The sequence below is a fragment of the Cucumis sativus genome, chromosome 2 (assembly GCF_000004075.3).
Source record: "Cucumis sativus cultivar 9930 chromosome 2, Cucumber_9930_V3, whole genome shotgun sequence".
Classification (NCBI taxonomy): Eukaryota; Viridiplantae; Streptophyta; class Magnoliopsida; order Cucurbitales; family Cucurbitaceae; genus Cucumis; species Cucumis sativus.
The window spans coordinates 9,172,755-9,195,212 of record NC_026656.2 but is presented as its reverse complement, the minus strand read 5'-3'; the positions used below and the strand labels follow the sequence as shown (position 1 = coordinate 9,195,212).

The window sequence follows — 22,458 nt, the reverse complement described above, 5'->3', positions numbered from 1 at the left end:
TACCTTCCAACTTCCAAGTATCATTTGATTACCTTCTAGTTTCGTATATAATTAGTAGTTTCTGAAATTGTCATGTGATTACTTTCTTTTTTTTTTCTTTTTTTTTTCTTTTTTGTCAATTAGTTACTTGGTTGCCTTTCAATTTCCATTTATTTTATCATATAGTTGGTAGTTTGAATTAGTCATTGAAACAAAAAAGTAAAATGAACTCGTTGACTAAGTGACTTTGGTCGAGAATTTGAGTGTTAGAAAAAAAGGAAGAAATTCAAGTAGTAGTGGTAGTAATTGTTTTTTTTTAAAAAAAAAAAGAGAGCAGATATAATTTTAATAACGAAAGGTAGTGGAGTTTTCCTTGATTTTTTGTACTGTAGTTAATTGGGTAGCTCTGCTAGAAATGCAAAATTAAGAAGTTGAAGCGACGGTTGCAAATATATAAATATATCTTGCAATTTAATGCTCATAATTTTGCTTGAAATTTCACTGAGGAAATCCAAATTCATAGAATAAAAAACTTTATAAAATTTCGTCAATCCACCGAAATTCTCCATATTTGCCAAATCTTAGTTGTTCTTAACTAGATTAGTGAGTCAATTTTCACGGTACCAAGAAAAACATACTTGTTCATCACGTTAGTTTTGAAAAGTAAAAATTTAAAGAGGCTATTTCTGAAATTTCTTGTAACACAACATTCAGAGAAAACAAGTAAAAAATGAGGCATGAGGTGCTTATTAAATACATTTGAAAACAATCTACGTATTCTTTTTTAAATTAATTTACTTTGTGGTTACCAAAAATATTTATCAAATACTTTATAAAATAAATTAGGTTTTTTCTAAAATAATTCTCTGTGGACAAAGAAGTATTTATCGTACTACTAAAATAAATTAAATTTTTTAGACGATAATTGCAACCATAATTCGAAACCTTTTTGAAGCAAATATTAAATAATATTCTAACTTTGCAAAACATGGATTAATACAGATCATGTGCGACCATTTTTTTTTCTTTCATTTCCTTTACTTTTCATTTTTAAATTCCACAAAAATAGAAAACGCATTATACGTCATACCCACCAAAGTATGCATGAATTAACAAATATCATCGATTCACATTAACCTTTACAATTCACTCTACAAAAGTCGTTATGACAAGTACCACTTTCCTACTTTTAGTACAATAATTCCCAAGCTGATCATCCAAAGAATACAAACTAGAAACGGCTTTGTTTGAGTCCTTATTCTTTTTTCTTATGTAAAAGAACAAAATTACATATCATACAACATTCTCACGAACATGTGAGGAAGAATCCAATCCAATACAATACAATCATCTTTGCCTTTTCCTTTGTATTTTTCCCGCAAGGGATATTGGTTTTCAAATTTGAGCTACCAATAAGTCGAGCATTAGAAGTTTTGCTTAGTATACAACCTAAGACAAACCCTAGGATGCCTAATCTAACTGACTGACATTAGTTTCCCAAAAGGTAAGCGAACTTTCCATCTTGAGTTTGCTGATTTCCTGATGCACAGTTCTCACATTAATGCTGAACTCTGCACAATTTGGGTTACATCCATTAGGAATGGAATTTTTGCAATTTCCTATACAGTTATTAAATCAACATGCTCCAAGAAAAATATGGTTCCCAGAAGGTATGAAAGAAGGAACGATATTATATCAATTAAGTATTGCATACCCTACAACTCTATCACAGGCCTTGCAAATTCCCAATCCTCTTTTGACATGTCAAGAAATTCAACATTGCCGTCTTCAAACATGATCTACAAGAGCATAAAAGAGAGTGACAATCGTTCTACAATAAAGAAGATATAGAAGAGGTTAAACGAATCAACTTACAGTGTGCTTTCTGGAATATTGATCAAACCTCTTTATAATACCAAAAGACCTGAAATATTTCATGGAAATATTAAAAATTAAATATAGTTATAGTATAATACTAATTCAAGATTTGTATCTAGCAATAGAACAGATGGAACAGTAGAGATGGGTACGTATGGACCATTTATTCTCAAAGAAATAATGAGTGAAAGACCATTTCAATGAGGGGAAGAAATCCAAAAGCCCCATGCCAAGAAAGTTACAAAAAGGACTCTAAATTGGCACAACAATTATAAATCGTAGGGTGCACAAAATTTACATCAAAAGAAACTAATAAGGGGATCCAAGTATATCCAACACTAAAAGCCTCTTATTGAAGAGCTTGCCACTCCTTTTTTACCATAAACACCAACCAGAACCGGAAGCACAAACATGATTTTTTTAAAAAATAAAAGAATAAAAAAAGAAAAAGAAAACCCTTCTCAAACACATTTTTCACTCTCGGAAACAGTTTGGGCAAGGCAGTGTACAAACTGAAGCAGTACATTAAGTCAGAAATTGTTCCAACTGTGGTGATCTTATAGTTGTGTTGTGCAATTCGAATCAAAATGAAGGGCAAATAATTCAAATCATAGTATTGAATTGGAAATTACATATATATTACCACTCGAGATGCTAGATCAAAAAACTTGTTTTGTATGCCATTATATAATCTTTCCTTTGTAACAATGAAATCATCATAAATCCGTTTCAACATCATAAATTCTTTTTTGAAACGGAGATGTGCCTCTTTATTTATTATTAATAAATGAGATTTAAACTATCAAATTAATTCGGCTGGTACTTTTTAAAAGATAGATATTTTACTTCCCATGTCCGCGGCAGATTCTCAGCACAGTCATCCCAACCCTTCATCCTTAGTTTCCCTCTCCTCTTCTTCTCCTCTTCATTCCTCAACAAAGTCAGGTTCCAGAGCAAACTCGAAAAAAAAGAAATGGTCTAAGTTCTTCCCTCACTTTCCGAAGTATTTCATCCAAAAGAAAAAACCAAAGAAGATTTTGGCAAAACAACCCTTAGAAGCCCAGATAATTGAAGATCAAGTACTTGATTTGCAAGAGGAAAAACGTACCCACTCTCAATCACCAGTCCATTCCAACATCTACAAGCTGTCTTTAGAGGCTAATCTAGATTTGTTGGGAGTAAGTTTCACTCAAATTCAAGCCCCACCCCGTTCATCTAAGTGAGTTTTTCATCATCCTCGCCCTACTCAGTTTAAGTACTCTGAATTCTCTATGCCGAATTCGAAGTTAAAATTTTTTAGGGGATCTCCGAGTAAAACCCCTCTCATTTACTCTAGCAAGAAGGGCAGTCTTCTTTTGACTCTCCTTTCAAAGTAGAGCAATTGGATAGGTCAACAAAGCTTGAGCGATAAAAACTTTGACCCCCTAGAAACAGATCTCAATGTCCTGTTTCAATACGAGGAAGAGCCAAAATCTACTAATTTGCCTTTTGCAACTCGCTCTTGTCCCCAATCTTACGAAATACCAGATCATTTAAACTCAATAGTAGAAACTTGTGGACTTATTCTAATATGATTCTTCAACCCTTAAGTGTATTCTTCCAGATTTTGGTACATCTTCAGTCTTCCTAGGTTTTCTCTTCATGTGGGTGGCAAGTAAAGCCTCTCTGCTGATGCTAATATTTTGAAAGGCTTTTACGAGCCTCCTCTGGTTTTTGGACTACTATGGCATGATAGCTACGAGGCTTCCAGTTGCATCTTCTTGCAAGTCTTTAGATTTGAATGAATTCCTTATTAGAGAGATATTTTGTTTTGCTTTGTATTTAGATTTCTTCAGTTTGGTTCTGTTTAGCTTAAATTTTTCTTTTGGAATTCACATATTAGCAAGTCATCTCCTTTGTTTGCCTAATTTTAAGCTTTTGTTGTAGTTGCTGACTGAATTCTTCTCCATGAAGTCATCATATTCTAAATGTAACATTTAAAAATAAAAATTATTTCAAGTTTTTCTTAACCATACTTGCATATTCTTGAGATCCCTCTCATTCAAAAGTGGTTTTGATTCATGTACCTCTCCCTGATGTCACATGCCTACCAGCTTCAACTTTGATTCATCTCCAAACCATATCCTACTAGGAGAAATTCCAGCCTAATATCATTTACAGCACTCCAAACCAAGGATTTGGTAAATGAATTCAACACTTGACGGCCCCCTTTTTCTCCTACATCCCTGCAAACTTGCAACTTTACAGTATTTTCAACTACTTCTAGGAGTGAAAGACTAACCAAAAATCAACTCAGGTCCACTCAATGTGCTTTGTCTTCACGCACATGCTTCTTAGGATAATTTCGGGTAGGTCACCCAACCCATAATTTACTTCGAGCCAAACAAGCTTTATCTTTGAAATTTTTTTGGGAATTATTTCATGTTTGACTGCCTATTTCTCTATCTCAAAGTTTGCTATTTAGATTTATATCTCATTTGATTGTTTTTATGAGAACAACTTTCATTGAGAAAGAATGAAAGAATACAAGGGCATACAAAAAAAACCAGCCCACAAAACCACCCTTATAAAGGAAAGGGGACCAACTAAGTAAAATGTTGTCTATACAATCTACAAAAGTTCTTCGAAACTGAAGCCCAAAGAGACACGTGAAATCTAACTAAAGACCAAATCTCACTATGCCCCCTCTCTCTACCCCTAAACGGCCCAAATATCCCAAATAACCGTGCATACCCCAACATGCCATAAAAAACCTCCCTTGTTACTGAAGGGCAGATGGAAAAGGAACTCCTTGATCATCACTCTAACACTCCTCAAGCCGGCAAAGCTAACACCAATTGATACATTTTCTATTTCTCATTTTGATCATCACACCATATAGATAACAATGATATTTATATCTCATTGGTATTTATCAATTTCATTTTGATACATTTTCTGTTTCATGAGTTAACAACCTTGATTGGAAGATTGCCTTCATTCCAAAGGGTAGTCAACACATGCTTATTATTTATCTTTGTTTAAAGCTCCCACCAAAGTTACAAAGATGTTAGATAAGCTGGTCCTTCATTTTATAGGAAGGTTCTTGGGGAGATGGTGGTGCACAATGTGAAGTTGGACACAACTCAACTTCTCAAATTGATGGGTGGTCTTGTTATTGGTATTTCCAGCATCGTAGGATAGGTACTGCATCTAAGAATAGGAGCAACTGCCCTATTCCTTCTATCACGGCTCTTGCAAATCCCCTTGCCATTTTATTTGTAAGGCCAGTAATTTGGTAGCTTCTTGTGTTCAATGTTGTCTTTTCTTTTTATATTCATGAGTGTCTGAGCCAGCTTACACGCATTTCGACTAATCTCATGGGACAACCTGCCTAACCCTACAACATTTGGTAGCTTCTTGCGTTTAACGTTGTCTTTCAACTAGAATAATAAGATCAGGATGTGTAAGTTTGTATTTCATAAAATAAATAGTACATAAACCAGCAAAACATGCATGCATGTTAGCCAAGTCAATCAATAGCCAGTAGGCACCTCACCAAATATGATAGAAGAGTTCAACGTACCTTCCACTGATTGGGCGAGCAATCCAAATGACCTCACCTATGCAATTAGAGGTGTGCACCGCTTGCTGATTACATGCCTGTTTTGAACTTCCTGAGTAAAAAGTCGAATAGAAAACTCTTCTAGTTACATCATGGTTTACATAAGAAAGGTGCGGCATCCATCACTACAAGATCCTACTAAAGTGATCAGATGATATGGGACTTACCTACGTGCAAAGTTCCATTTTTGTAAACCTTCCCACAAAATGAGCTCAATTAGTTTCATAGCATAAAATTAGAGGAAATATATTGTGCAAATAAAAGGGAAACATTATTAAAAAGAAGAAAAAACAAAAAAAAAAAGAACAAAGCGGATTGAAACCCACAAGGTAATGAACCAACTAAGAGAAAAAGCTAGAGGGAATATGTTCAATTCACGTAACATTGAATGAAGATTTTAAGGGTTGTTCATTATGTGGAGAAAATGAAATGAACGCTTCAAAACATAATGAATAATAACTAAAATCTTCAATCATCAATAAATTTTTAAGAAAATCTGCCTAATATATATAGCACATTGTATTTTCAATTCACGTAATATTGTTCTCCAAAAGTGAAAAAACAGAACCTACCGACATGCTACAATTTCAGGTAAAGAAATCTTATATCTTAGGAGAAACAATATGGATAACTTCTCGTTATTATTAGAGAAATAATTGAGACTAATGCTCAAGATACAATAAAAAAGTAGCAAACAAACTGAAACAGAAAACCTCGGTACAAAAATAATATCCAAAGAAAAGCAACAAGGAAGGGCATAGATAACAAAACATTAGAAAGGAAAATAAAAGCTTCCCAACTTCAACAAATGTCTTCAACCGAAGAACCACTAAACAAGCTTCAAAAGAGAGGACCACTAAGAAGCTTGGAAATAAGCTAAATCAAATCTATATTATGTAACCTAGGTAGCCTGAAGGAGTAATCTTTCAAGAATCAAGTTTGTGAATATTTTATTAGAATGATAATCCATCAAATGCAAAAGTGGAAAGACCCATTTTATAGAGTTCATTATAAGTGAGGATAAAAGGTGAATTATCCCATAATAGTGCGCAATTAACCCTATTCTTCATTCTATCATTTTACCCTTTAGAGAAAAGAAAACTCAAAGAAACGCAAATGACACAAAGATGGAAAAATATTGTAACATCAAGAAAACATAACAATATATATATATACTTTTTTTTTTTTTTTTTTTGATAAATCAACAACTTTCATCGAGACAAAATGAAAGAATACAAGGAGATACAAAAAAATAACAAGTCCACAAAATCATCCCTACTAAAGGAAGAGATCCAACTAAGTAAATGTTGCAAGAGAATAGTCACGAAAAAAGAAACCCAAAGAGATACATGAAACCTAACCAAGGGCCAAAAACACACCACGCACCCCTGCAAACCACAGAAAAGAGCCTTGCTTCTAAAAGGCAGATAACTTTGCAAATCACGCACCAATAGTCTTTTTTAAAAAAAGAAAACATAGTTTTTCATTGATATAATGGAAGGAGATTAATGCTCAAAATACAAGGATATGTGTTAGACCCCGATTATATTCAAATATAGTAGAAGAGAGAACTAATAATGCACATGTGAGTGAAGGAGGGAACAATAGGGAAGGGACATTGGGGGTCCGCAGTTAGGTAAAATGGATGTCAAGGAAACTCAGAGGTAGTTAAATCCTAAATACGCTATCCATGGATTGAACCCATGACCTCTTGGTTATTTATTGTGACTCTATTGCCTTTCTTACCACTTGGTTAAACCATGAAGGTTACAAGGATATGTGGTAATCAAAAGAAGATACAAAAAAAATGTCTTTTGAGAGGGTTAACTCTTTCTCAAGTTGAATAATAAAAAGTAAAACTCTCACCAAAATTATCAACACCCTCTGAGGTCCATAACTCACTTTATTTACAGCCAAGACCAATGTTTTAAAAATCAAAACAGACGTACGCCTTGATGCGAGGCAGCATCCTTATGCCTCAAGGCATACGGTAATGTTTATAAAAAAGAGGCTTACGCCTTTGGTCAAATGCATGAGGCGTATGAGGCTAAAGCCTCAAAAAACAGTTGAGGGATAAGAGTTAAATCGGCTGGTCCCACCACCTAGAGATGAAATCGGGTTGGGTTGGGAGACATTCTCAACCCAACCCATATTTTCGGGTTGGGTTGGGTTGGGTTGTCAGGTTGTACAGATTTTTTTTCTTTCGTTTCTAGTTGATGGCGGTTGAAGATAGACAAACTAAGAGTAAGGTCATTTATAATTGAATTAAATTAAGATAACATAATCAATCGGTCGAGTAAGGGAGTTTTTCGTTCCAGAAAACTCTATTAGTGGTGGGTGCAAAAGAATGTAGTAAAAATCACTTCTGTCAACACCAAGAGTCAAACTTCACGTTAGATTTATCTCCTGTTTTTTTCATTTAATCTTTGAACTGCTTTTCTAATTTTTTTAAGAGTGTTTTCCCCATTAGTTATTGTCAAGTTGATTTGGAGAAGGTTTGTCCGCCCTTTTGATTTAGAGGAGTTTATACCATACTTTTAGATGGAATGTTGATTTTTTTTCCTTTGTCGTGATTAATTATTGAGATTTTTTTTGTCATGATTAACTGAGTATGTTATGTACATGTACTATTAAACTTTAAGAGATTAAAAGGAAAAATATTAATCTTTTATTCATATATACAACCTAGGGCCTCTTGTATAGAAGAGACTCATTACAAATAAGAAAAGAGAATAACAACACGAAAGGAAGATATTAACAAAGAATATCTATATATGAATATTGCTAAATAAGAAATCTAACGGTAAGCAATATTATAATGTAAGAATATATAAGATCTTAATGTTTTGTAATTTAGTTATATTGTCTTAATTAAAAATGAGGCTTACTCCTCATATCTCCTTGAGGCTTATGCCTCGCCTTGCCTCCCCTCCCCTAGAGACAAATCTTGAGGCCACCTTAAGCCTTTTAAAACATTGGAGCCTTAAAACATTGGCCAAGACACTAGTTAATTACCTATAATGCCCTTACTAATATCATACTAATCTTACCAATACCCATATGCCCCTAACTACTACTCTCTTATTATTCAACAGTTTTCTTACAACTATTTCTTCAAAAAATAGAAAAACAAATCAGAATTTTTTTTCAAAGCAGTTACTTCGAAAAAAAAAAAGAAACAAATGCGTAAGCCTTCAATCTCAACTGATATCATACATGTAGTGCTAGTACTTGTTTGAATGTTGAAATGCATCGCATACTAATCAAAAGTCATGAAAGGCTTTTACATTTAACAAGCCATTTTCAAAAACATTAGCAGCAGTTCTTTAAGATATGACTGTTCTCGCATGTTGGAGCGTCTTATCAAAAATATCTTTATACAAGGAACTGTCAACTATTTAATTTGAAACAAAGGTGAATATATAGTTTTTACTTTTCACATAGAAAAGCACCAGTCAGACAACAAATATGTGGAAAAAGGTAAATAATTACAACTTGTTTGTGAGCAAAACTAGTAAAGCAATACTTACATCTCTTTTAGACAAGTACGCTTTCAGCTTCGGTGAAGATACAGCCACCTGGCTTGCTACAAGTTTCAACGCAGCATCTGAAGATGTCTTTGGTTTAGTAGGTCTTACACCCAACTTTCTTCTGCAGTCAACAGCACCACAATGACAATCTTGATCTGCACCAAACTGAACAAACCTGCTAAATTCATTAGCCAGTAACAAACCGTACAGGAAATAGAAAAATAGATAGAGTAGATGTCACAATATTTCCAGTGCAGCAATCATACGGATATTCATCCTTTTCATAGAAGGCACAAAATGTACTTAAAACCAGTATAGCTCAAGAGTTTAGCAATTAATCATACTGATAATCATAAGTTAGATGCTCGCCCTTTGGTATGTCTCGAGTTGCAAATATGCCGATTCTTGTTTCTCCATCTATAATCCTTCAAGAAAATAATTCATATAAGCAATTACATCAAAATGAATATATTTCATGATTTCAAGCTAGAAGATGCAGACACCATTTATGTTGGGTACCAGTGTTGACATGACATGAACCTGCTAATACATCTGAAAAAAGTATGTCCATTCATTTCAATATTTTTAAATTTTCAATACGCTGGTAACAAGTAAGGGCATGCTTGGGACGTGTTTTATGATAAACATATTTTTATAAATAAATAGACCATTCACTAGATCAAAAAGCCCACTGCCTAGTGGAAAATGGAGGTAATAGAAAAGCACACCTAAAATATAAACCTAAACTAAATATGTAAAAGAAAATAGGAAAAGTACTAGTTTGATTACATTTTCAGGTTTGTTTAGCAAACATCTTTTCTATAAAACCTAAGGTTTTGTATCCCCTTCTTGCTCTGTGTAAATGATTAAGTCATCGCTAAATGGCATTGATCAGAATTGTTTTGGAAATTTTTGTCTATAGAGACCAAGGTAACGAAAGAATACATCAGAATATACAAAATGATAATAATAACAATAATAGATAGATAGATTTTTTTTTAATAAAAGCAAGCACTCTCATTGAGAAAAAGAAAAATGAAAGAATACATAGATAGATAAATGATAATAATAGTAGTAATAATAATAATTTCTTGAAATGGAAACAAGTCACTTTATTAATTAAATGAAATCAGACTAATGTTCAAAGTACAAAAGAATTATACAAAGAGCTAAAAACTCTTAAGCTTTAAATAATCTGGAAAACAAATACACAGACGAAGCAAATTAAAGCCAAGGACCTACAAGGAACGACATCAAAGAAAATGAAGCCTAGCAAGTAACTATAAAGGGCTCCAAGACATTAAACCTAATAATCTCCTGCAACTCCCTTTTATATCTCTCAGCTTCTCTAAAATATCTATAATTCCTCCCAAGTCAAATCCCTGATAAAGAGTGAAAGAAAAAATCCCTCTGTTTGACAAACCTTTTATAACGGATATTGTTGATTTTCTCCTTCAGTAGTAATTAAGATTGAATTCCTTTATGATGTAAAAATTAAGAATTAAAATCGGTTCTTCAGTATTCAATAAAGTGGAAAAAAGGAAGAAAATAAAAAGAACTGATCTGCCCAACCCAACATGATATGTTCTATACTCTATTTTCTTACAAATTGGCACTTTGTCGACTCCACACACACACACATACATTTGTGAGTGTCCAAACCACTTTGTCTGCACCTCAACTAGTCCATGGCATATCTGTGCCACGTGTTCAAGCTCCATTCAATTATATAACACTATAGGAATTGGAAAGTTGAAAGAAGGATCATGGAAATACCATTTCTGCATCTCAGTATTGGGACAACAACTGTGATTTATATATCTCGACTTATTTCCCTTGTATGTGGCATCAATTACCATATCACGGTTGATCTCACACAAATAGAAGTTTGTCTCCCCACGATGCTTCATGTTCCATAGCCTTTCTTCACATGTCTTATCATCAATTACTGCATGTTTAATAATGGCACCCATTATGTCTTCAAATAGTAGAGGATCGTGAAGTGCACACATAACGTACATGCAAAAAATCACAAAAATCAAAAAGATCAAATGAAGAGAAACAATACCTTCTCCAACATATTCAATTACAAACTCTCCTTGTTTGATATCTTCATCAGCTACAATCCCCGAGCCACATTTCTCAGTCTACAAGGTATAGCTTAATTTAACTGGAAATTCCAATTTAACATAAATCATGAAATAATTCCCTTTGTGCTATAATCTTATGAATGGATGAAAAGGCTACAATCAAAAGACTGGGAAGCAATGCAGAGTTTTCACACCCTTTATATTACACATTCTGATGTAGAGAGCAATTATTGGTTACCGATGGTAAAGAACTGTTAGTTACTCATCTACTTGAAGTCACCTATTGGCTATTGTTAAGTTGAGAACTTGAGATGCCTGTCAATTACTATAATTGGTATCGAACAGGTCATAGCATCACTTCGTTTCTTTGGGACTGCCTAGTAGGGGTTGCTTGGTTGAGGGTTTTTTCTCAAAGAAAATATAACTTTTCATTGATATAGTGAAAAGAGATTAATGCTCAAAATATAAGGATATATAACTGTTAGAACTTTTCATTGATATAGTGAAAAGAGATTAATGCTCAAAATATAAGGATATATAACTGTTAGAATTAGTGGGCTTGGCCCGTGGGGCATTTATGGAAGGATCATGGAAATATTTACCCTAATTCCACCATCTTTTTCTTTTTTATTTCCTTTTCTATTCTATTTATTCTCCTTCATTGTATTGTACCTATTGTAAAATTTATTAGAAAATAATAAGAATAAAATATCGTGATTTTTCTCCTGCGTAAATCAGTGCGTTCTTTGTCTCTACTTTCAATATGATATCAAGGCGAGACATTGAACAAACCCTAAACAACACAACTGGTGATGAAAATCGAACAAAGGAGACAGCCGCCAGTTTTAATGTCGTTGTCGCCGCTGCCGTCGAGTTTGAATCAATGATGCTATGGACGAATGGCTCTGCCGCCTTCAAAAAACGTCGGGTTCAGCAGATTTTCTCGTCATCCATGCCGCCAAAAACCGCCCACACACCGTCGCTGAAAGTCCATGTGCCGACCAATCTTGTTCAGACGCTGCCGGCCAACCTAACTATGCCACCCTTGTCTTCATCCGCAACCTATAGTGTTTCCCACATGCCGATTCATGTTCTACCACCTAATTTTGGCTGGCTATCACCGCTTCTGCAGTCAAATTGGTATGCCTTGCCACCCACTAACCTTAGTTATTACACCGATGTTAAGAATCCTCAAATTCACTCAACATTTGAGGTTGGTGAATTTTCGGCATATTCCAAACCTAACGTGCAAGCTTCCTCTTTGGGAATAACTCAGCAACAGCTGGAAAGGCTTCAACAACAAATTGCAGCAATCGAGGCTACCCTAGGGACGACATCCAACGCTCTTGTACCGATGTATTTTGAGAATCCGGAAACCTCGTTGCCTACTTTATCCTCTTCCTATGTGAGTGAGAATCCTAGTCCAACCACACTTGGAGCTATTGTCGAGTAATACATCAGTCCTTAAGTCTCATTAGTATTGATGGTAAGAATCCTTGGATCCTGAATTCTGGTGCCACAAATTATTCAACCGGTTCCTCTTAACACTGTGTCCTACATCCCACGTGCTGGGAATGAGAAGATAAGAATTGTTGGCTCCTTGGATCCCATTGCTGGAAAATGGCAGATTTCTCTTTTTGACAAGTTCTCATTACACAATGTGTTGCATGTGCCACGAATTTCACAGAATCTTCTGTCGATTAGCAAGGTTATTCATGAACTAAACTACAAAGCAACATTCTTACCTGATTCTGTTTCTTTTCAAGACCTGAGCTCGAGAAGGATGATTGGCAGTGCCCAACACAATGGGGTCTTTACTTGCTTGATGATGATGCCTCCTCTAGCATTATTTCTAGGACGAGCCTTTTATCTTCCTACTTTACCACTTTTGAAAAAAAATTTATGTTGTGACTTTTCTGTTTAGGTCATTCCAAATTTAAATATATGAAATACCTATTTCTTCATCTCTTTTCTAAAGCTGATGTTCCTTTCTTATCTTGTGATATGTGCATACAAGCCAAACAACGTCAAGTCTCGTTTCCCTCGCAACCCTATAAGCCAACCCGACCTTTTACTCTTGTCCATAGTGATGTTTAGGGACCATCCAAGATCACTACCTCCTCTGGGAAACGATGGTTCGTGACCTTCATTGATGACCACACTTGTCTTGGGTTTTCCTGATCTCCGACAAATCCGAAGCTACCTCCACATTTCGGGACTTCTATCACACCATAGAAACGCAATTCAATACAAAGATTGCAATCTTGCAGAGTGATAATGGTCGTGAGTTTCAAAACGACTCTCTTAACAAGTTCTTATCTTGTAAAGGAATTGTTCACCAAAGTTCTTGTGCTTACACCCTAACAAAATGGGCTTGTTGAACAAAAAAATTGCCACCTTTCGAAAGTTGCACGTTCCCTTATGTTGTCCACTTCTCTTCCTTCCTATCTTTGGGGTGATGCCATTCTCACTACCGCTCATCTCATCAACCGCATGCCTTCTCGTGTCCTTCACTTCCAGACACCGTTAGATTGCCTCAAAGAATCCTATCTCTCCACTTGTTTCATCCCTGATGTTCCCTTTCAGATGTTCGAATGCACTGCCTATGTCCATAGCCATGGTTCTAACCAAATTAAATTTATCCCTAGGGCTCACCTTTATTGAAGATCGTCTTTTCTTTCTCATTAGCCTACTTTAGGGGAGAGTGTGAGTGAAGAGTCTAACTATATGCTTCCCTTAGAGTCTACTTATCCTACCGTGGTTACCTTACCTAACCCTAGCCCTTACAGTATAGTCCTACCAACAATCAAGTTCCTTGGAAAACCTACTATAGGAGGGAGTTGAATCTCCTGTTGTTCAGACAGCTCCATTCTAGGATTCTGAACCAATAAGAGATCAAGGTATGACTGATTCCATTAACTCACATAGTAATAATAGATGAGTGAGAATGACAGGTCTAAGACGAATTCAACTAATTTACATACTGACAGTAAGGCATATGAGAATAACAGGTCGGAGGCAGCTGTTTTAGAAGATACGTGTGAGTAGAGTAGTATTGATGGGGTCATTATAGACAGAGAGGACAGGATTGATGTGAACAGGTTTGTTGCTAAGCATACTGAAAATGAAACTAAGTCAAACAATTCTAGAAATACTAGTAAGTATGATCCATCCCTTGATCTTCCTATTGCACTGAGGAAAGGTACTCCATATTTAATTATGTGTCATACGAGAATCTCACACTACAATTCAAAGCTTTTACTGCTAGTCTTAGCTCTACCACAATACCCAAGAGTATCCACCTTGCCTCAAAGTGTCCGAAGTGGAAACCTGCTATCATTGAAGAAATAAGAGCCCCATAAAAGAACAAGACCTGGGATCTTCGCACACTCCCTAAGGGACACAAGACCATTGGATGCAAATGGGTGTTTACACTCAAGTACAGAGCAAATGGTACAATTGACGAACATAAGGTCAGGCTAGTTGCAAAAGGGTTCACTCAGACCTACAGGATTGACTATTGTGAGACGTTATCTCCTATTGCAAAATTGAACACTATTAGAGTTTTGTTATCTGTTGTAGTGAATAAAGATTGGCCCCTATATCAACTTGATGTTAAGAATGCATTCTTTAATGGGGATCTTAAAGAGGAAGCGTATATGAGTCTACCTCTAAGATTTGAAGCTCAATTTAATAATCAGGTCTGCAAGCTTCGAAAGCCTTATACGGGTTGAAACAATCACCAAGAGTGTAGTTTGACAGATTTTTCACTTTCATCAAGTCTCAGGGGTACAATCAGGGGCCCAGTCTCCAAGGCAGGGAAAATTATAGCGATTGTCTACGTCGATGACATTGTGCTATCTGAGGATGATATTGATGAGATCGTTCAACTAAAGAAAAAGATAGGGTTTGAGTTCGAAATCAAGGATTTGGGAAATCTGAAATATTTCCTTGGAATAGAGGTGGCCAGATCTAAAGAAGGCATCTCCGTGTCTCAGAGAAAATGCACCCTTGATTTGCTAACCGAGACAGGCATGTTGGGATGTCGTCCTGCTGACACTCCTATTGAACTCAACTATAAACTAAGAAACTTTGATGATCAAATTCCAGTTGATAAAGAACAATACCAGCACCTTGTAGGTAAATTAATTTACTTATCCCATACTCATCCTAATATTTCCTTTTCTGTGAGTGTTATCACCAAGTTTATGTAGGCTCCCTATGAGGAACACATGAAAGCTATCAACAAAATTTTGAGATACTTGAAAACAACACTTGGTAAAGGGTTAATGTTTAGAAAGACAAACAGAAAAATCATTGAGACATACACTGACTCAAAATAGGCAGGATTTGTTGTTGACAGAAAGTCTACCTCCGGTTATTGTACCTTTGCTTGGGGCAATCTTGTAACTTGGAGGAGTAAGAAGCAAAGTGTTCGTGGCCAAAAATAGTGTTGATGCTTAATATCGAGCCATGTGTTTGAGAATATGTGAGGAAATTAGGCTTCAGAAAGTCTTGTTTGATCTTCATAAGGAATGTATGAGAATAACAAGTAACAAGTAACCCTAGCCTTTTGAGAGGACGAGACTTTCCCAAGGTTCCCTTATAAGGAAATCTTTCTTCAAAATTCTTCACCCCTCTCCCAAACCCCTCTCCCACTATTTATAACAAAAAGACCTAACCAACTTCATCTCCTCTTCCTGGACTTCTCGACAATCCATCTTCTTCTTTTTCCGGCCACCGGTGACCGACTCAGAATCTCGCCTGACTAGGTCACAGTACCCCCCCCCCCTCTGCAGCCTATTCAGAAGAACTCTCTAATAATAATCTCCAGTCACAGTCTTCCTCTGAGCAAGTGAATAACAGGTGCTTGCATTTATATGATGTATGCTCTGTATAAGGATTTTTAATTCATGAAATAAAATGTGTAGTTGAGAGGTGGATTTCAAAAGCCTATCATCATATAGAATGGATTAAAATTTTGAATAAGAAAAACAAGTGTTATTCATAAAATGAACAGGTATAAACAAGATACAAAAGACGAAAAGAGGGGGGAAAAGAGAACACTCCCATTGCAACAAGGCACCCAAAAAAGATACGTAATTTTGAAGTGCCATGTACAAGCAAGGGAGCAAAGAGAAGCAAAGTTATGAGAAGAATACACAACTTAGTTAATTTGCAACCAAACAGGTCATCAAATAAAACTAAAGGTTAATAAAAATCCTCTTTTTCAGGAGAAAAGGAAATGGATCCTATGACAAATTCAATCTGTAGTTTATTGGTACCTTGACCAGTTTCATCTTCTTCACGGGTCGGTGCTGAAATGGTTTGTTAAGACATAAAACCCCACACTTGCAGCCTGAAGAACAGCTAGACAGCAGCATCCTGCAAATACACCCAAAATTAATGAGGGAACAGGATTCAAGCCCTTAAACAGAAATTGACAAGCTTGGCTACAAAGAATATGAAGTGTAGGCCACTGATTTACAAAAGGAATTTGGGTTTCAAATGGGACAAACTTACCATCTGACTCTTGAATATAATGCCCCTATTTCAATCAAAAAATCATAGCTACTTCTTGTTTTCGGTTTTTTATTTCCTTCTTCTTTTTCTTTTTTGGGCTAAATTATACAAAAATATCTTGCTCTATATAGCTTTTTTCAATTTTCCATTAATGTTTAACTCTACCCATCTGTTCGTTATTAATTGAAACATACTGACGTAAGGAACATGTTAGACCACCAATAATCCACCATTATAGTAGGAGAAGAAATAAAATAGAAAACAGGCAGGAGAGTGAGTTAGTTAATATGTAACTGATTAGGAAGGGACCACAGTGAGTGGAAGGGAGGATATAAATAGAAAGTGGAAGAGAGAGAAGAGGCATCGAGTATTTTGTGGAGGAAATCATTTCTGTATATTCTTGAGAGGGAGAATAACAGAGTGAGAGTTTCGTCTTCTTCATCGAATTGATCTTTATAATCAATTTGATTTCTATATTGTAATTCCTATTACTATCAATATAGTGATCTCATATTCTAAATAATCTGTGATGGAGGATTAAGTTCCAACAAATTGGTATCAGAGTACGTTGATCTTGAAGGAAGAATTATCATGGTACAGACGAGGATGGAAAAGAGATTGGTTTCACCAAGCCACTGCCACATCGGTCAAAACCCTCCATTGGTTTCACTCTGAAACATCGACAACTGACTCTGATATCATTGTTAAGTACTTAAACACCTTGGAGACCCACACCCCAAAAGCCAGCTATTGGGGTGGGAGAGCCAACTCACTTAAGCATTGGGACGAAGTCATCCCGTACTACCTTAGTTCCTAACAAGTCCCTATCCCTACCTCTAAACACTCTATTCTTACTCTCCCCCCAAAAACCAAGAGTTTTATGGGTCAACCATGTTAAAAACTTTGATATGAGAACTTTGGCTTGAAATAAACAAGGTGCCTTTCAAAATCAAAACTACCCCTTGCATTGAAGGCTCTGTTCTAATCAATGTATACATGTTCTGCTCTAAGATAAGATTGTCAAAGCTTTTCCTTTTCTGAAATTATTTCTTATTGAACTGGTTCCTTCTATCTTTTTATTTGTGGTTTGATAAGTTCTGGTTTGGAAGCTTTGTTGATATGTTTCTTTTGTAAATTCTAGTTAATAACTTCTCAAGTATCACTGAAAATTGTGTTTTCGTTTTAGTCAAATTGGCCTACAAAGAAAACAATACACTCCAAATTAAATTGGTTGACAGGGCAGTTATTTACAAGCTAAATTTTCTGAAGCTACAGATGGAGAAAAAGGATAAAATAAAATAAAACAAAACAAAAAGAATTCTGTCAGCCATGGTCCCAAGGCACCTTGAGGGCAAATTGCTTACCCACAATGACAATCTTTATCGCAGCAGACACCTGGAGATCCTGGTGAAGGGCTACAGGAGCAAAATATTCCATCATCCTCAACCCGTCTTTTAAATTTCTTTGTGAGGTAGATATCTTAACATTTGTCAACATCAACAAACAGAAAATAATGGAGAAAAAAAAGAGATACAATGCATGTTTTCAGCCAATAAAATTATAGTGAAATGGTTAATCAGATTATTTGTTAATCTGTACATACTCTACCCTTAAGTTAAAAGCTATTACAATGAAAAATGTGAGACCTATCAAAGAAGAAGTTCCCTCCTCCCTAGGCCTACTGCACTGTCGTCCATGGTAAGAAAATTTCATTAATGAAAGGTACTTCAAAAAGAAAATGTCCAAGGTAAAGAAATTTCATCAATGAAAAGTTCACACTTCAAAAAGAAAAAAAGAAAAGTTCACAATGTTTAAAGTAGAGGAAAGAAGAAAAGTAGTAAAGGATACTACGCCTGATGAAGGTATATGGCATAGGCTTCCATTTGCTAAACCAATCGGGAAGTTCAAAATCAACTGGATTTCCAATCTGTCTCATCAACTTGTGGAAAACATTCCCAATCCGACTGCATTCAGAATTCTAATCAAACGGGAAATGGCATGAGTGAGAACCTGACTTAGTTTGTATGCAATAAAAAAACCAAATGATGAAGGGAGAAAAAGGTAGTATCTATTAAACCTTACAGGCTAACTTAACAAAGAAATATCCAAAATAATATGACCAGATTGAAGAACAAACAAATAAAACCTAGAGTAAAGTTTATTATGGATCCAACCTTCACCCTTCTATCCGGTGAGTGACTTTTATATATACTGTTATCTTTCTAGTTTCTACAACCTCCTGCTCGCTTGAACATCGTTTAGTATTTTTAATTTTTTATCACTACTACTAAACAATCCTGCTCGTAAAATTTAAGAACCAAAGAAATACATTCTCAATTCTCATGGCACAATCTCATTTAACAAAGTTAGATAAGAATCTTTCAAGTCTCAGTTATCTATAAAAGACTATTAAATATATATTTAATGAGAGACGCACAGAAAATAATAAAAATAAACTAAATATGGTATAGAATAGACATCAAGGATCAATTGCATATAACAACAAATTCATCTACTTCATGATGCATAAAATTTCTTCAAAAAGATAAATTATTCCAACTAAACTAAAATAAATGAACCACTACAGACACACCAGCTAAGGCATAGAGGGTCATAGCCCCATGACCATATATACAGAGAGTACGTACTGTACTATAAGTTGACTTCAAGCTAAACCAAGAATAGAAGATGAAAAGTAAATTAGTAATAACAGATATTATAGATCACATTCTATTCTCTATGACATAAATAGGAATGGAAACAAGATACATTGGACATAAGCAAAGATCAGTTAACAGAAAACAATGAAGGAATCTCTTTGGACTACCTTTTTTATAGCAGGCATGACTCAGGAAGTGTTGCCACTCAGGAAAAGATTAATCATTTGACCTGCAGTTTAGCTTTTAAGAATAGAGAAAAACTGCGCATATAATCCAAAATCTAAGAGCAAATAGGCGTACACGGTCGAGTGGAAGGGGTTTTTTTACCAACTCACTGATCACTCGAGTGACCGATCTCCATCCCAACACTTCAAATTCCGGTTGAGTTGGACTGAATCACGAGTTATTAATTTTTTTTACCCCAATAATTTAAAATACTTAGATTTATCTACAAAAACTAAAATCTCACTAAACTCGTAAAACACCAACACATTAACGCAAACTGCTTTTACGTTGGATTTACAATTTTCCTTACCTCGCACTAAAGATTAGCTAAACCTGAGGCCCTGAATGTGGGATATCAGAAATGAAGATCTGAGATTTAAAATAAAAGATTAATTAAAAAAAAATAAAAAGACGGTGAGGAAGATGAGAGAGTGGATGAGAAAGACTTGCCTTTTGGAGTTGGACTTGCTGCAATTGGAAATCGAACGACTGGATGAGAGAGAGGCCGTGAGGCTGTGAGAGGGCAAAATAGTAAACGACGGTGAGGAAGGTGGACGGGGCGGACGACACAGTCGATTGTCCAAGACCGAGGGAGAGAAAGCGCAGTGAGCATGAGAAGTGGGGGGGAAAACTGAAAGTGAAACCCTTAAAAAATGGAGAAATCTAAGATATGACCCATGGGTTTCGGATAAAAGAACCATTTGAAAAATGATGGGGATTTTTGTACATAATCCCCCTCTCAACCCTCCAAATCAAAATTAGCCCAAAGTTTAAAATTCTATTTTGACATGTTTGCTTGGATTCACAACACGACAAAGCGACTGTAACAAATGTAGAATATAATAAAAATAATCTATTATTTAAGATATATTATAATTCAACACCTCAAAATTAATATTAAAATACAAAATCGAGAATAACATATCCGTCCATGGACTCAACCTTCCTTAGACAGAGCTAAATATTTTATAGATTTAATTTTTTATTGAACAAAAAAAGATTAATCATATTTCTAATATAATTAGAAGTATTATTCAATTAATTTTAAACAATTCAAAAAAGCTTTTTATTATAGATTTTAATTCTAAATTCATAAATTATAAGAAAATTAAACAATTAAAACCTATAAACATATATTCCTAATGTTATTTAATAAACATAATAATTATATTCACTAAATAATGATATGCTCAATGCATTCTCATTTTCATCACGCAATACAACAACTATACTAAAGCAATGAAAATAAACACATCTATCAATCTATCAATCAAAGTATACAATACAACATTTTAAAATATTGTATGATGCATGGAAATATTAATGATACATGTTATCATATAATATAAGAATTATATTAAATATGATGCATGAGTATGCTAAGATATTCGTGCAACTAAAACACTTATATTTAAAAATGATGCATGATAATTATAGTCGTAAGGTGAGATTTTAAACTACATAACATACATTATGCATATAATTAAATTAATCAAACATCACGTTAAAAATAATAAAGTAGACTGAATTTGGCACCCTTAAAAACTAAATAAATAAATGGACCTTGTGGAGATCTTTAGACGACATATGGACCTTTTGAAAGCTTTCAATGCACGAAGGGAGAAAAATGAAAAAAATGGTTGGGAGAATGTCGTCTGGCTGAAAGTATATTTGACTACAACATGGAGGGTGACAACATGGAGGTTTCAGTAGACGTGGTTGTCGATGGTGATTGCTTTGTCCATGTTTCACCAAGGGAAGGTGTTAATGTGTTTTCCCAAGAAGTCGGATCACAATTGTTATGACCTCCTCATTTGGTCATTTCTCCAAGACGACAAGGTAATGTGTCTCTAACAGGTGGATTTGGTTTGAATATATTTCACAAGGATGACATTTTATGTTTTTGGCAAAGGGAAAGCTTGTTGATCCAAGCTGACGTGCGAGTCAACTCCTTGACACTAATTTGGAGTTCACAAGTTGGACTATGATGTTTGCTTAGAGAACTTGAACACATTGGGTCGAAGATTCAAATGAATGTACCTCCTGAAGTTTCTAGAATGCAACAGAAATGCTGCATATTTCTCGAGGCACTTCGAGATTTCTGTCACATGCAGCCTATATCAACTCAACGCATTGATGCATACATAATGTTACCTCCTTCGAACTTCAATTGCATAATAGAGTAACATGTACCACGCACTAAAGTCCATTATGTGGAACATATTTGTAGTCACCTCTACACAGTGATGGAAAAGAATAAAACATTGGGATCCTACAAGTTTTTGGACGATGACTCTGTTTCAGTTGGTACAAGAAGGTTGAGCATAGGTCCTGGATGCTAGATTATTTGGGATCGACCATCGTTAAATTTTGATGTTTCCATATAATTCGGGGTATGTGCAAAACTTTTTTGTTGCACATGAATAAAAGCATTTATATAACCTTCATTATAAGTTTAATTCACACTTCTCTATAAATATAGAAATTATTGGTGTCCTAGTTGCCATCTACTACACAAGGGGCACCACATACTAAATGACGTTCCTTTAAAAAATTGAATCAACAACGATGTTTTTGATGTCGTCTAGATCTATGTTGGAACTTTTATTTATGATTCAACAATAATAAGTTACTATGTTGTAGCATATGAAACAATAATTTCATAACTTATGAAATGATCAACCTCAACATACTCACATGATGATTTACATGTTATAAGATTGGAGTGGGCTGAATTTGTTGGAATGCATGTTTATTTTGCATAGAGTCCCGTATTTTTGCTGAAATGTAATCTTTGTCAAACTAACAACTTTAAATGTTGCTTTGTATGGGTTTTCCAACATTACGTGTTGTTGCATTGACGATTCTGTAGTTATTGTAGTAATTGAAAAGCTATTTCGTTCGATTCGTTTAGACATATTTTTTAGGAATCATGTTGAAATGTACTTAGGAACTTGATACTTTGTGTT

The 22,458-nt window shown here is 35.0% G+C and overlaps 1 protein-coding gene across 3 annotated transcripts; it reads right to left on the bottom strand.

The window, feature by feature from the left end:
* Positions 1 to 1,066: 1,066 nt before the first annotated feature.
* Positions 1,067 to 20,164, bottom strand: LOC101216641 (histone-lysine N-methyltransferase ASHH3). Of its 3 annotated transcripts, none has more exons than XM_011650802.2 (15): positions 19,940 to 20,164; positions 19,800 to 19,858; positions 19,432 to 19,493; positions 18,453 to 18,582; positions 17,969 to 18,083; positions 16,367 to 16,466; positions 11,060 to 11,138; positions 10,768 to 10,939; positions 9,336 to 9,416; positions 8,992 to 9,166; positions 5,629 to 5,656; positions 5,423 to 5,513; positions 1,855 to 1,903; positions 1,694 to 1,778; positions 1,067 to 1,550 (listed from the first exon to the last, which is right to left on the bottom strand). In XM_011650802.2, the coding sequence occupies exons 3-14, from the start codon at positions 19,447 to 19,449 to the stop codon at positions 1,695 to 1,697; spliced, it is 1,122 nt and encodes a 373-aa protein (XP_011649104.2). In that variant the 5' UTR covers positions 19,450 to 19,493; positions 19,800 to 19,858; positions 19,940 to 20,164; the 3' UTR covers positions 1,067 to 1,550; position 1,694. The 3 variants fall into 3 exon arrangements, with proteins under 3 accessions (XP_011649104.2, XP_031736657.1, XP_031736658.1); XM_031880797.1 differs by lacking the exon at positions 19,940 to 20,164 and adding an exon at positions 19,592 to 19,655 and having other exon boundaries at positions 19,800 to 19,832; XM_031880798.1 differs by lacking the exons at positions 19,800 to 19,858; positions 19,940 to 20,164 and adding an exon at positions 19,565 to 19,654.
* Positions 20,165 to 22,458: the final 2,294 nt, after the last annotated feature.

Excerpts from the sequence above, each read along its gene's own strand:
- LOC101216641 (XM_011650802.2), bottom strand. Across the intron at positions 18,084-18,452 it reads ATATACCTTCATCAGGCGTA|ATATCTACCTCACAAAGAAA; the intron begins GTATCCTTTACT and ends ACAAATGTTAAG. Across the intron at positions 5,514-5,628 it reads AAATGGAACTTTGCACGTAG|GAAGTTCAAAACAGGCATGT; the intron begins GTAAGTCCCATA and ends CTTTTTACTCAG.